Source organism: Marmota flaviventris, chromosome 3 (assembly GCF_047511675.1).
Source record: "Marmota flaviventris isolate mMarFla1 chromosome 3, mMarFla1.hap1, whole genome shotgun sequence".
NCBI lineage: Eukaryota > Metazoa > Chordata > Mammalia > Rodentia > Sciuridae > Marmota > Marmota flaviventris.
In genome coordinates, this window is record NC_092500.1 from 138047233 (window position 1) to 138059866 (window position 12634).

At 41.2% G+C, this 12634-nt stretch overlaps 2 protein-coding genes across 8 annotated transcripts in view; one reads left to right on the forward strand and one right to left on the reverse strand.

Annotated features, from left to right (window-relative positions):
• The window catches only part of Pdgfrl (platelet derived growth factor receptor like), a 45744-nt gene extending 42868 nt beyond the window's left edge, over positions 1–2876 (forward strand). Inside the window, exons 5-6 of the mRNA XM_027954723.3 lie at positions 833–972; positions 2391–2876. Of these exons, the coding sequence (XP_027810524.3) occupies positions 833–972; positions 2391–2579 (329 nt within the window). The 3' untranslated portion in view covers positions 2580–2876. The remainder of the gene's footprint in view (positions 1–832; positions 973–2390) is intronic.
• A 673-nt stretch (positions 2877–3549) lies between these two features.
• The window catches only part of Mtus1 (microtubule associated scaffold protein 1), a 141644-nt gene continuing 132559 nt past the window's right edge, over positions 3550–12634 (reverse strand). For 6 of the 7 annotated variants that reach the window (XM_071610433.1, XM_027954691.3, XM_071610432.1 and 3 more), the window contains 6 exons: positions 12176–12281; positions 11092–11165; positions 10852–10947; positions 9303–9419; positions 6394–6491; positions 3550–5857 (listed from right to left, as the gene is read on the reverse strand). In XM_071610433.1, coding sequence (XP_071466534.1) covers positions 5644–5857; positions 6394–6491; positions 9303–9419; positions 10852–10947; positions 11092–11165; positions 12176–12281 — 705 coding nt within the window. In that variant the 3' untranslated portion in view covers positions 3550–5643. The remainder of the gene's footprint in view (positions 5858–6393; positions 6492–9302; positions 9420–10851; positions 10948–11091; positions 11166–12175; positions 12282–12634) is intronic. The other variant, XM_071610434.1, reaches the window with a different exon arrangement.

Here is a 12634-nt window from a genome sequence, read left to right on the forward strand (position 1 = left end):
CATGCCCTTGCCTTCCTCCACTGGGGGACGCCTTCATCTCACCCCATGGGCTTTGCACCTGGGCATTCCTGGACTGTTGATGCCTCCCCCTCTCCCATCCTTGTCTTTTAAGCTCATCCCTGAAATTTTTTAGTTCAGACATTGTTTCCTCGTGGAAAATTTTCCTGGCTCTCAGACAATTCTGAACTTGCAGAGAACTTTGGGGTCTGCAGCTCTCAATACAGTTGAAATTTTGAATGAACCATACAATGGCTTGCTTAGTGGCCGCCCCTCCACTGCCATGCAGGCCCCAAGGCCTCGAGTCCACACCTTTCTCATTTGTTCCTGTGGTCCCAGCTCCTAGCACATACCTAAGGCTGCCATCAAAATTACTTGTTAAGGGAACTGACCATAATAAAGACGTGTATTTTCAAAGTGGTATGAAGTAAAGGCACTGCAAACAGATAGCTCTGTGACTTTCCTGGAAACATCATTCTCAACCAGATATTTAGATTTTCTCCATTTTTTTTTTTTTTTCCTGAGAATTGACAGCCACTCACCTGTCTGTTCACCTCCATTCCTTTCGGTGCTGCTGTCCAGACTACCTTCATCCTGTACTACTTGCTTTGTCCACAAGTACCTTCCTCCTATTCATCTTTTATTCCCTTCATGTGACCCTAGAGTTCCAGGTGACTACCCTATTCTGGGCCACCAATGTAGAAAGGCACAAAGGAGACCCAAAGTGGAGGGCTAGCCTCAGTGCTGGTTGGGAAGCCATGAGGAAGGCAGAAATATCACACTTTCTCCAAAGGATCATGGATCTCCCCTCACACTGTCACCTGCTTACTTCCAGTTCCCAGCGGCCCTCCATCCACAACCATCCTGGCCTCCTCAAACAAAGTGAAAGGCGGGGATGACATCAATGTGCTCTGCACTGTCCTAGGGGAGCCTGATGTCGAGGTGGAGTTCAGATGGATCTTCCCAGGGCAGAAGGTAAGTACCACATCTCAGCCAGCCATTTTAACTCATGGTTTTAAGAACTGCAAGAAACCTACGGGACAATGGTAGGGACCAAAGCCTGTTTTCCTCTAAATTACTTCAGCATATTTCCAAATGAATTTTTTTAAGGACAATAAAAGAGACTGATTCCATTAGGTAAGTCACTCAATGTGCCCTCTTTATATGCAGTTTTTCTTCATTACCTTAATTGAGACAAAAGGGAAAGCAGGAAACTCCCTCTATCTTCAGTCTCCTCTTGTAGGTGTGCCAGGGGCTCTTCTTCACAAGGTTCACTGTACATGCTGTGCTCTGGGGCGAGGAGCTTTGAGCAGATATCCACCAACTGGGCATATAAACTTGGCCCTGTCCAAAAGGTGCTGTGAGGCCAGAGACCATTTAAAAATAGACTTTCCATAAAAGCAATTATAGGCATATTTAGGCTTTGTGCATGTTCTGCTTGCAAAAATAAATAGCTCCACTACCAACATGGAATAATCCCTTTGTTGCCAGAGGAGATTTGGCCTCTTAAGACATACTCAGTAGCCAGTATACTTCTGGACTAAGGCTATGATGGGTGGAAAATAAATACCTCCGGAGAATAGTATTTTCTAGCATCCTGGTAATTGATGCTTGTTTTTAAGCAAGTGTTGCCACACTTGGAAGGCATTAATGATTTTTAATAGAGGGCTTTTTTTTTCTTCATTGCTCAGTGATATTTTGTGAGCAGAAAAACTCTTAACTTAGTAATATATTACCTTTATTAAATGAATTCAGAAACACTATGTTCTTACCACCAAAGTGGGCCAAAATATTTCAAAAGTGACCATCTCCTCCTAGAAAGAGGGGTCACATTATCCACAGCATCACTTTAATCCATCCTCAGTACAAACCTCTTCTCCCTGGGGTTTTAAGTCACCTTTGCCTGGCTGTGCTTCTCCCTCTCCTGTGTATCAGTGCTCGGGAGTTCTTCATTTGCTGAGAGTGCTTGGGTGTCCGACTTTTAAGTTATATTCAGTATAGTCCCAAAATGAATTTTTTTAAGGACAATAAAAGGTGGGGAATATGAAGGCAGGATCAGCAGGAAATTCTGTTCACGTTTTTATGCTTAATACTAGTTCCACCTGGAGTTCCAAAAAAAGACATTTTTATAACTAAGTAGAAACTTACTCAAGGGCAGAAAGAAATCATCAAACAGTATCCTGAAATTCAGTTCTGCTGGGGGAAAAAAAATGCAGCCTTAAATGATTATACAGTGTAAAAGCTCTCAGAGCCTCCGAGCTCTGCATACCAAATAGTCTTTTCTAAGCATGTGCTTTGCACTTTGAAAGGAAGCTCAGTGATGTTGGATGCACAGGAGCTGTTTTAGAGCAGCCTGCTGCCCTGCTTCAATCTGTGTGGATGTCTTTAAACAGGATGAAAGGCCTGTGGCGATCCAAGACACTTGGAGGCTGATCCACAGGGGACGCGGACACACCACAAGAATCTCACAGAGCATCATCACAGTTGAAGACTTTGAGACCATTGACGCAGGATATTACATTTGCACTGCTCAGAATCTCCGAGGACAGACTACAGTAGCTACCACTGTTGAGTTTTCCTGACTTGGAAAGTGAAGTATAATGGACTGATGGAAAGCCCATTTGTCTACACAGTTGGCTTTGGGGTTCTTTTTATTAGTGCTTTGCCAGAGGCTGACATCAAGTGCCAAGCCCCAACCCCTGCCTGTGAGTCAGACTCAGACATCCAAACTTCAAGGAAGTCATCCATCTATTAATAGAAGTGTTAACTTTTCTAACAGAAAGCATGTATTTTGATTGCTTACCTACATCCATGTGTTTCTAGTTTTTATACTAAACAAGCATATGTCAATGAGTTTATATAATCATTTCTATTAAATGAGCAAGTTTTTAAAAAACAAGCATTTAGCCCATTTTTCTAAGTGGGCTTGAAGTACATCCAGAATTACTTTGGCAGCAATATTCAGGTCAATACCCAGTATTCTTTGATATAACAGCCACACTACAATTTCAAAATGTGCTTATAGTTTGACTACTTAGCCACAAGTGGCCACTCAAGATTGAAATGTTCAGACATGGCACTTTTTCTCAGTAACTTTAAAGCTAATACGACTTATTGATGAAGGCATTAAAAAAAAAAAGCCTATTAAAAAAAACAAACTGCTGTGCTCAAAAGCACTAATTCTAGTCTATTTGATAAGAACCAGAGCAGGCATTTTTAAAAGTTTAACTTTTAACATAATGTAGACACCATGATTAAGGAAGATATGATTGTCTAGACCCATCTCTGAAAATATTTAGACCATAGCTGTTCCAATTTTATGTTACACAGCAGAAATTCTTAAAACAAGCCAAAATATTTCTCAACACATATCTTTGAATTTAGAAAAGCTTAGCCCTAACTCTAGCTCTGTGAGCCAAATTTCAGCCCATGACGAATTCTGTGGTTGCCTTGGAAATTCCTGTGGAATAGGAGATATGACCTGAACTACTGAGCTGAGAGGGGCTACGCATGGGTAATGCTTTGAAGAGCAAAGTAGGGCAGAGGCTGCAATTCTTACAGTGAATATTCCAGCATTATTTATTTGATCAAAGTAAAATACACTTTCCAACACTACAAACAGCACAACCACAGTTGTTTACACATCCATATTTTAAAGATGTGCCAACATTTTGCATCCTACATGAAACATTTGGTTTGGAAAAAAAAAATCTTAAAAGTTCTCTATTTCTTTTTTCCTATCTTCTCTCCTGTTGTCTCCCATCCTCTGAAGACATGTTAAACTAATTGCTATATGATTTATTTCCCAGACACCTAAATGGTATGGAGGACAGCAGAAAATAGCACAAGATTAACCATGCATAGGGGGTGAATGGCAAACCCAATTTTGGCTAATATCATTGAGAACAACTTGGAAGCATGAGCAGAGATTCCAGGAGGTGGCAGTGAACCTGCGTTCCCGTTCATCTGAAGCAAACATGGATGATTACATACATAACAAACTATTGCAGGTTAAAAATTTCCAACACAATCACTAATGAAAATAACATGCATCATGAATATCAGTTTGCTACGTAGTGTACAGGTAAGGTGATGACTCAAATATCCACCTCTAGTATCCTGAGTCTACAGGGGTTATTTGCATAGTCATCAAATGCAGATTAGTAAATACTGACATCACAATGTTGACACATGCAGAGAGAAGGGAAAAAGCCACAGTTGTCCTTCCACCTTCCCCAAAGTCCTGGAAGTGGGGAAAGTAACAAGTGAATTTTTGAAGAGAAACTCAAACACAACTTGGAGAGTTGTAAAAGCCACATTTTCCACTCATCAGCTGGCCATTCTGCTACCTTCCCAAAGACAGCAGGAGTCCTTAAAGGGTATCCCCAAGAGAGCATTATTCCCAGGCAGTTTGGTTCTAGCAAACACTGCATCACTGGCTTAGTCAAGGTGCCATGTTCACAGACTGCTGAACACAATCTTGGTTCTAGCCAATGACATTCTGTTTTCTCAAAGGTTTCCCAAAATGTGTCAATTCAGATCCAGGCCTTGGTTTATTTGGAAAATAGGTTCAGCACCTTGAAGAGCTGGCTCTGGAAAAGCATATTCCTCTATCCTTGTCCCAGAGAAAAGCAGGTAGGAGGTAGAAGGTTTGCTTTTGTGACTCTGGATGGTGGAGAAAGGACAAAGGGAGAAATGAGGATAATAGGAGAGAAGACAACAGCTTAAATCTGTAAGGAGAACTTAGATCAAGGTAAAAATAAGGCAGAACAATCCATTGCTACTGCCCTTTTTTCTTTATACAGTTTTTTTTTTTTTTAGAAAAATTAGGGTTCTACATTTGCTCATAGCCTGAGAAAATGGATCATAGCATAGTGTGAGGCTGTAAAAAATCTACAGGTCAATCAAGCTAAGTTTCAACTGACAGGGCTGAACATTGAAAAACTGCCAACGTGTTACTCCAAAAAATGATAGGGAGACTATACAGACATCGACAAGTCAAAGCTTTTCCTGTCGCACGCACCCTCTCCCCACCTCGTTACAGGGCTGAGCAGAGTTGGTGGTAGATCATTAAAATTCAAGCAACTATTGCTTTTTCTTTTATGGCTTTTGTTGAAACTTGTACACTATGATTTTCTTAGTCCATACCCAGTTATATTAAGCTTTTGACTTTTAATGTGCAGCAAAGAAGGCTGCCCCAGACACAGGACACTGTTACATCCATTTCATTCACACCCCCTACCCACAGTCAGACCGAAATAAAAAAATCACAAGAAGGTGTCTGTGGTGAAGAACATTATAAAGGTTATAAATCTTTATCTTAATAGGCCCCTGAGAGTTTTTCCCCTTATGCTTAAGTGAAAAAGGCAATGAACAAGATTCTCTCGTTCCTTAAGTGCTCTGTGCAACAATGTCCACGTCGATCCCGCAATCCTTTTTTGGAGGAGTCTTCTGCAACGAGTCCAAAGTGTTCCTCCAGAGTCCCGTTCTCATAACTAGCCAACTCTGGTGGCAGGTGCTTTCCAGTTATTCTGCAGTAATTCCACATAAGCTAATGTAGCTTTTGCTCCCACAATCACTATTGGGGTCGGTCCTGCAAACCTGCGCCCAGGTGCCTTCAGAGAGTCTGTTGGCTTTCAGAAAGCGTCATCTGGGTGAAACGCTGGGGCTGGGGAAGGAGCCAGAATTCCTTGGTGACTGAAAAGGGATAGCTGAAGACGTGGGGGATCTCTTGGGGCTACACAAGTCCCCGTTGTGCAGCTTCCACAGCAGCTCCTCATTCTCCATGGAGAGGCGCTTGTTGACTTTCGACTCCTTCTCCAGCGACTCCTGCAGCACTGCCTGCTCAGTGGAGAGTTGCCTTAAAAACAAAAAAGGGCCAGAAGCTGTGTGGGTCTAAGTTAACAACAACAACAACAACAGCAGCTTGAAAAAATTTCTTACCATTTACAATCTGAAAGCTACACCAATAAAACAGAACTCTACACATGGCTACAGGTTATTAAGCTGGCTTAGAAATCCAAATATTGAAAGCATAAGCTGAATCCAAAAAAATATATTTGGGAGGCAACTTCATAGTAGGCTATGACACTTCTGTGAGAATTTTACATGTTTTCTGACTGTCTGATGTTTAGGGTTATTTTCTCTCTGTCTGAAAGCATTCAGAGTGGTTAGGCGGGGGCTCTGGGAGAAGGCTGTCCACCCAGGTCTGTGTTCAGTTCAGACCACTTTGGTAACAGCATGGACACCTCCGATCCCACTTCCCAGATGATCAGTGCCTCCGAAACTCCCAGCTTCAGTCACGTGACCAGGAGGTCCATGGGGGAATGAGCCAAGACAGTAAGGCTACATCAAGGATGGGAGGGGCTAGGAAAGAATGGGCTGTTTCATTTTTACCTTGAAATTGCCATGTGCTTGTCCATCCGAGCTTTTAATTCCTCATTCTCCTGCTGGAATCGCTTTAATTTGTCAACCAAGGCTGTGTTGTTGTCCACCTTGATGAAAATGAGAATTCCAACAATTATACAGTAATAAAAAACAAACAGAATCCCCTCATTTTTTTCAGGCACATTTCTGATGCAAGCACATTTTGGGGAGACTGAGTTAGGGAAATTTAATAGCATATTGGAATATTTAGACACTGGGACACTGCAGAAAGAATCAATCTACAACAGCAAAACAGAGCATCTAGATTATGTATTTTTGAAAATGGTATGTTTCACTACTGACACATCCAAGTTGAAACTTTGTTTCAAATTCCTCCTGAGAGCTTGTTCCCTGCAGGGTCTTTCCCTTTCAAGGTGGTAAAATAAATACTGCAGCTGAATGGCCAGTGTTTGTCAAAGTTATTACATCTTATGGCGATTTTTGCAAAAATAAAAAAAAAATTCTCACATCTGATGAAACTCCTAGGTCAACAGTTCATAGTTCTTGGTCAAAGAAGTTAATGTTCTTGGACATTAAGAAAGTCTTAAACGCATCTCATGGCGACCCTCTGGCAGTTGCCTCTGCATGGCCAAAGGTACAGTGCAGTGGAGCACAGCACCAAACAGAAGGGGTAACACTGCAGAACCAAGGGGTAGCACTCCCTCTTGGTTCAAGACACATATGTTTTGCTGCTCTGCCAAGGTTAAACCTTCAAGAACAAACTGATCAGCTGAGAGATTAAAAAATAAGATTCCTGAAGACATTTAATCACTTAACACAATGGAGAGCCAATTCCATCCAGTTCACTTTTCAAAGGTACGATTTTATTACTTGCTTAAGAGGCAACATCACAGTTTGGTCAGAATTAATCCAAACCTCTGTCATTGCAGTATTATGACTAATCCACTTTGACCCAAGTGCCTGGTTTGGAGCTTTGTCGTCATTTTTTGTTAGTTTTGCAGAACCCAGGGCCACGGGCATGCCAGCAAGCCCTCTACCACTGAGCTATATCCTCAGCGCCCAGTTGCTCCTAAAACAACCTCATATCCAGGAAATGCTCAGCACAATCCATTCAGGTGAAATAACTTTCCAGAAAGTGACTACAGAATAAAAGAAAAAGGAGACCTCAAAATACTTAGTAATTATGAAGGAATTCAAGATGAAAATTAGAGGTGGGAAAACCTGGGCTTAAGAGACTAGGTGGGGACTGGTGTTAAAATATTCTCATCTAAGCCTTCATTTTTATAGAAGAGGAAATTGGTCTTGATAATGATACAGAACTAAGTATTTATCTACTTTTGGTATTAGGGATTGAACCCAGGGGTGCTTTACCATTGGGTTACATCTCCAGTTCTTTTTGTATTTTGAGATAGGGTCTAAATCGCTGAGTCTCACTAAGTTGTGCCCAATCTTGTGATCCTCCTGCCTCAGTTTCCAAGTTGCTGGGACTATAGGCTTGTGCCACCATGCCTGGCCAACAGATCTAGCTACGGACAGAGCTGGTTTTGAAAACCACTGCTTTTTTCCTTAGACAACCTCTTCGAAGACCTGGAACTTGCTATAAGTAAGGTGATGGTGGCTGTGCCCATCACAGCAGCAACCCATCTATTGTGATGCTCCTTGGGTGTGGCGAGAGACAGAAACACCACGGGTCAACAAAAACTGAAATGTGCTGGTACTTTCACAACATAATCGATTTCATTACATATGATTTCTGAAAAGTTCTGTTCTATGAACGGCATATGAGGCAACAAATTATTAACAGGATTCTCTCTCTCATCATTACCTGCTGTCCAATCTGGTTTAACAGGACGACTGTTGGCAGGAACTGGTATAGCTACTAGGTTGGGCCCATTAACAATCATGAGTTCCTTTCATTTCTTTAATAAAACCAAGATTTCCTGATGATATAAAGTGTCCATATATCCATGTGGGGGCTTAGCCATTACCTTCCTCAAAAGACAAATAATAGTCTCTAAAGAAAACCAAATGAAACCAAACTTGGCCAAATCCCCAAACTCCCAACAAACAAATGCCAAACAGACCAAGAGCGGCCTCCATGCTCCTACTGTCCATGGCTAGTCTGGGTTTGAATGAGGAACTTATTTGACAATGAGTCACCCATAACAGGGGTGGGGGTGGGGGTGGGGGTGGCAAGCAGTGCTTGGAGGCTGGCTCCTTCGAGAGCACAGTACAACAACAACCGGGATCACTTAAGCTGCCTGGCCAAACCTGCCAACTTGGTTAGAGTCCTGGATAGTGGCAGCTGGGTTTCAAGGCTAGGTCAAGTGAACACTGGCCTGCCACTCAAACACAAGAGCACCAGGCAGCTGGGTGATGTGTAAAGGCTGCAAACTAAATTCTATTCATATTTCTCACAATGCTTTCTATTTGTCCCAGTGGATTGATCTTATAAAGCAGAATTCTTTTTTCATACTCTAATTTACATGAAGATGAAGAATTTAGATATTTTATGTTATTCCAATGGAATTAATTTACATACCCAACTGTTCTGGACCTGAGAAACCTACCCAGAGTTGGTGGTTATTAATTTTATGTTATCCCAAAACTTTTATTATACAGGTGAAGATTCACAGACCACTGAAACATGAGTCTGATTCATTTGGTTATAGTTTTTCCAAGAACTGAATGCTCCTTTACATATTTCTTGAAAAACAAATATTCTAGAAGGCAACAATGAATCAGCCTTGATCAAACTTGGAAAAGAAAATGAAATTACCTTTTGTATAATGTCCAAATACATCTAAGTATTGGTGAACCAAACTCCATAGTTCTAAGACTCAGAGTTTGATTCCTATTTCGCAGGTATTAATACATTTGGTAAGATCCTGAATCGACTCTCCTGAAAGAAGACCTACCAGTTTCTCCATTTTCATTAACTTGATGTCCTGTTGATGCAGTTTCTCGTTCTTGATCTCCAACACAGCTTTCAGGCTTTCTAGTTCTTGCTCCAGATACATGATCTGAGGGTTCTTCTGGAAAAGACACAGTTCAACATTGCTCTGACTTGTTTCACACAGTCATAGAGTCTCTTTAATATAAAGAATCTTTATATTAAACATTGATTTGTTTCTAAATCCTGGGAGAATCAGGGAATAGGTCTTAGGGATTACTTAATCCCAGCCTCCAAAGCTTTACTTCACAGAACGAGGAAACACGTTCTGCAAGTCAAGTGACTCACTCAGAAAAGGTCCAGAAAGGTATCAGAACCAGAAAAGATCTGAACAGGGATTGACACTTGGATCTTCAAAACTAAGCTCTTAAATTTTATATTATACAATCTTTATACACATAACTTTTTTGCCCAGAAAATAACAAATCCCATCTCATCTCCCTCCAACCCCTATAGTACTGGGGATTTAAACCAGGGGCTCTTTACCACTCTGGCACATCCCCAACCCTTTTTAGTTTTAAAGATAGGAATCTCGTTAAGTTGCCCAGGCTGGCCTCCAGGAACTTGCCATCCTCCTGCGTCAGCCTCCCCAGTGACGAGGATTACAGGTGGCTTGGCAACAGATTTTAAGTGGCACAAAGCTTTGCTTCTGCAATCCCAGAGCACAAATACTTGTAATGGAAACAGTGGTACTAAGAGCAGCAAGGACCAAAAAAAAAAAAAAAAAAAAAATCCGCTTTTTAAATTAAAAATAAAGGAAAGGGCAGGGGAGTAGGGATAACACACTATAAGAGAAAGGTGAGCTTTCAAGATAAATTCATGTTTCAAAAGTAATGGTTTATCTATACAAAGAAACATCATTTACTCATAAAGGGAAATGAAGTTAAGTACTGGCATGTGCTCCCACATGGACAAACCCGAGAACATCATGCCAAGAGAAGAAGTCAATCACAAAAGGCCACACACTACTGATCAAATGTCCACAACAAGCAAATCCATAGACATGAAAGGCTGCCTGGCTGCTTAGTGCAGGAGGTTTGGGGGGAAATGGGGAGTGATGGCTAATGGGTCAGGGATACTATTTGAAGTGATAAAAATGTTCTGTAATTAGACAGTGGTGAGTGATGCATAATGAATATCCTAGAAAATAAACTGGAAATTTAAAAAGGGGAACTTTGTAATAAATCATATTACAATCATTATTTTTTTAAAAAAGATGGTTTTCACATAAAACCCTGACCCTGATAGTTTCCTGTAGGTATTTGCTCAGACCACCCTGAATATATTAACTTTCTTTCTGTCAGCTTTTAGAATGTAAAAAGAAAGGAGATACCAGTAAACAAAGAGAAGCTGTTTTACATTTAAAAAAAAAAAAAAAAAACCAAACTGCAAGACATCAAGAGGATTCCAAATTTGCATTAATTCTCTGGCTGCTGAACACTGAATCTGAGAGGCAACTCAGATTCAGTTTTTCAGAAGAAAAACTCAGTAGTGATAGATAGCACACAACTTACCAAATTTGCCTTCTCCCTGGATATTCTTTTTTGCTCTTCTGATTTCAGCTTTTCATTTAAAGCATCGTTTTCACTCTTCAGATCATTGATTTGTTTCTAAAAGACAAACAATGACATGTAGGATGTCAGTTAATCAACATCTAGCAGAAAACAGAGTGAAGGTACACAGGGACATATCCAAACCACAGACATCCAGAATGATGGCTTTTTGTTTGGAGGAGGATATTGAGATTCACCCACCTCTAGTGATTCCTGCTTCTCATAAAGTAAATCCTCAAGCATTTTCTTTTCCATTTCATGGCTCTTCTTGATTTCTGAAAATGAGATTTTTTTTTTAAGGCAATAACATTCTGTGATTGCTGCATTCCACAGTTGCTGAAGCATACAGAAGTATGAGCTCGTCATGAAGTTATAACGGGGCTACTTTACATCTGCATGATGCCTTCACATAAATTAAGCAACCTATTCTCAGAATGGCTTTATGAGGTGGGTAGGGCACTGAGACCCACAGAGCCAAGAGACTTTAGAAAGCACAGAATAGAGGGCAGGGTCTCAAAACAAGGGCTGCGGACTCTAGGTCTGGAGCCCTGTGTTCTTTTCAATGTGCACTTCCTCAACACAATAGCCTACTAAGATTAAGCTTGTTTCCAGCACAAAGATGGAAAAACAAGGTTTATTAAATGTCTACTGTGAGCCAGTCACCTTCACCTATCGTCATCTCTGACCTCACGCAGCTCTATTTTTCTGATGAGAAAAGTCCTTGCTCAAAGTCACACAGCCAATTCCCACCACGTGTGTGTGTGCTCCTCCCCAAGATGCCCCTGGCTGGTGTGAAGACTCCAGCCACACTGTCAAGTTCTGAAAGAAAGGGCTTCTTGTTCTTTTCCTTCAACCTCAATCTTTCCAGTGATGACAGGAGAGATAATAACAAAGGCTTCTTTCTTGATCCAGTGAGCGCCGCCTACATTTCACAGCAGTGCTGGTGTGCAAGGCAGGTACTGTGGCATGATATAAAACTGATGCCTTCAACTTCCCAGGAGCATAAAATAGCACCCAGCTACAACAACCAACACCAAAAAGGCCTTTAAAATCTCTAAAAGTTCATACTGCTTCCTAAAAGACTGGCCTTTATAACAAACGCTTATTTGTATCCTTAGGGAGAAAGGGCCTCCATTAACAATGAACAATATAAAAAGAAACCAAGAACACCCCAAGATGAATACCACAGGGCATTCTCTGGAGGGGAAAGTATGAATCATTTCTGCTTAAAGAAATGTCATGTTTTTCCATTATCTCATTTTTAAATAGCAAATAACATCCTTGCCTGAAAGGGAGTTTTCATAGGCCTTCTTTAGCAATTCCACTTTCTCCGAGTGGTTAGCTTCAATTTCCAGCTTAGCGGTTTCATGGGCGGCATTTAAGTTGTCGAACTATAAGAAACAAACAAAACAGTTTCCTGGTAAAACCAAAAGTTCTATGTTGAATAAACAAGCAGCGACATTCGGTGACTTCATACAAAGTGGCTCCAGAGCTTAAGGGCTGCCTAAGCCAAGGAAAGACCACGTGAAGAACGGCTCAGTGTGCATTTACTGCTCTACTCCTGTCCCCAAGGCCCTCTGGTAGCAATGGCAGAGTCCATCCAAAGGATGCTTCACAATGACAGTGATAGGTGGCCCTGTCACACTAACCACCACATCCTCAGCCCCTAGCACAGGACTGGCATGTACAGTAGACACTGTGTAAATACTTGCTAAATGAAAAATTAAGCGAAAAGAGGTTTACA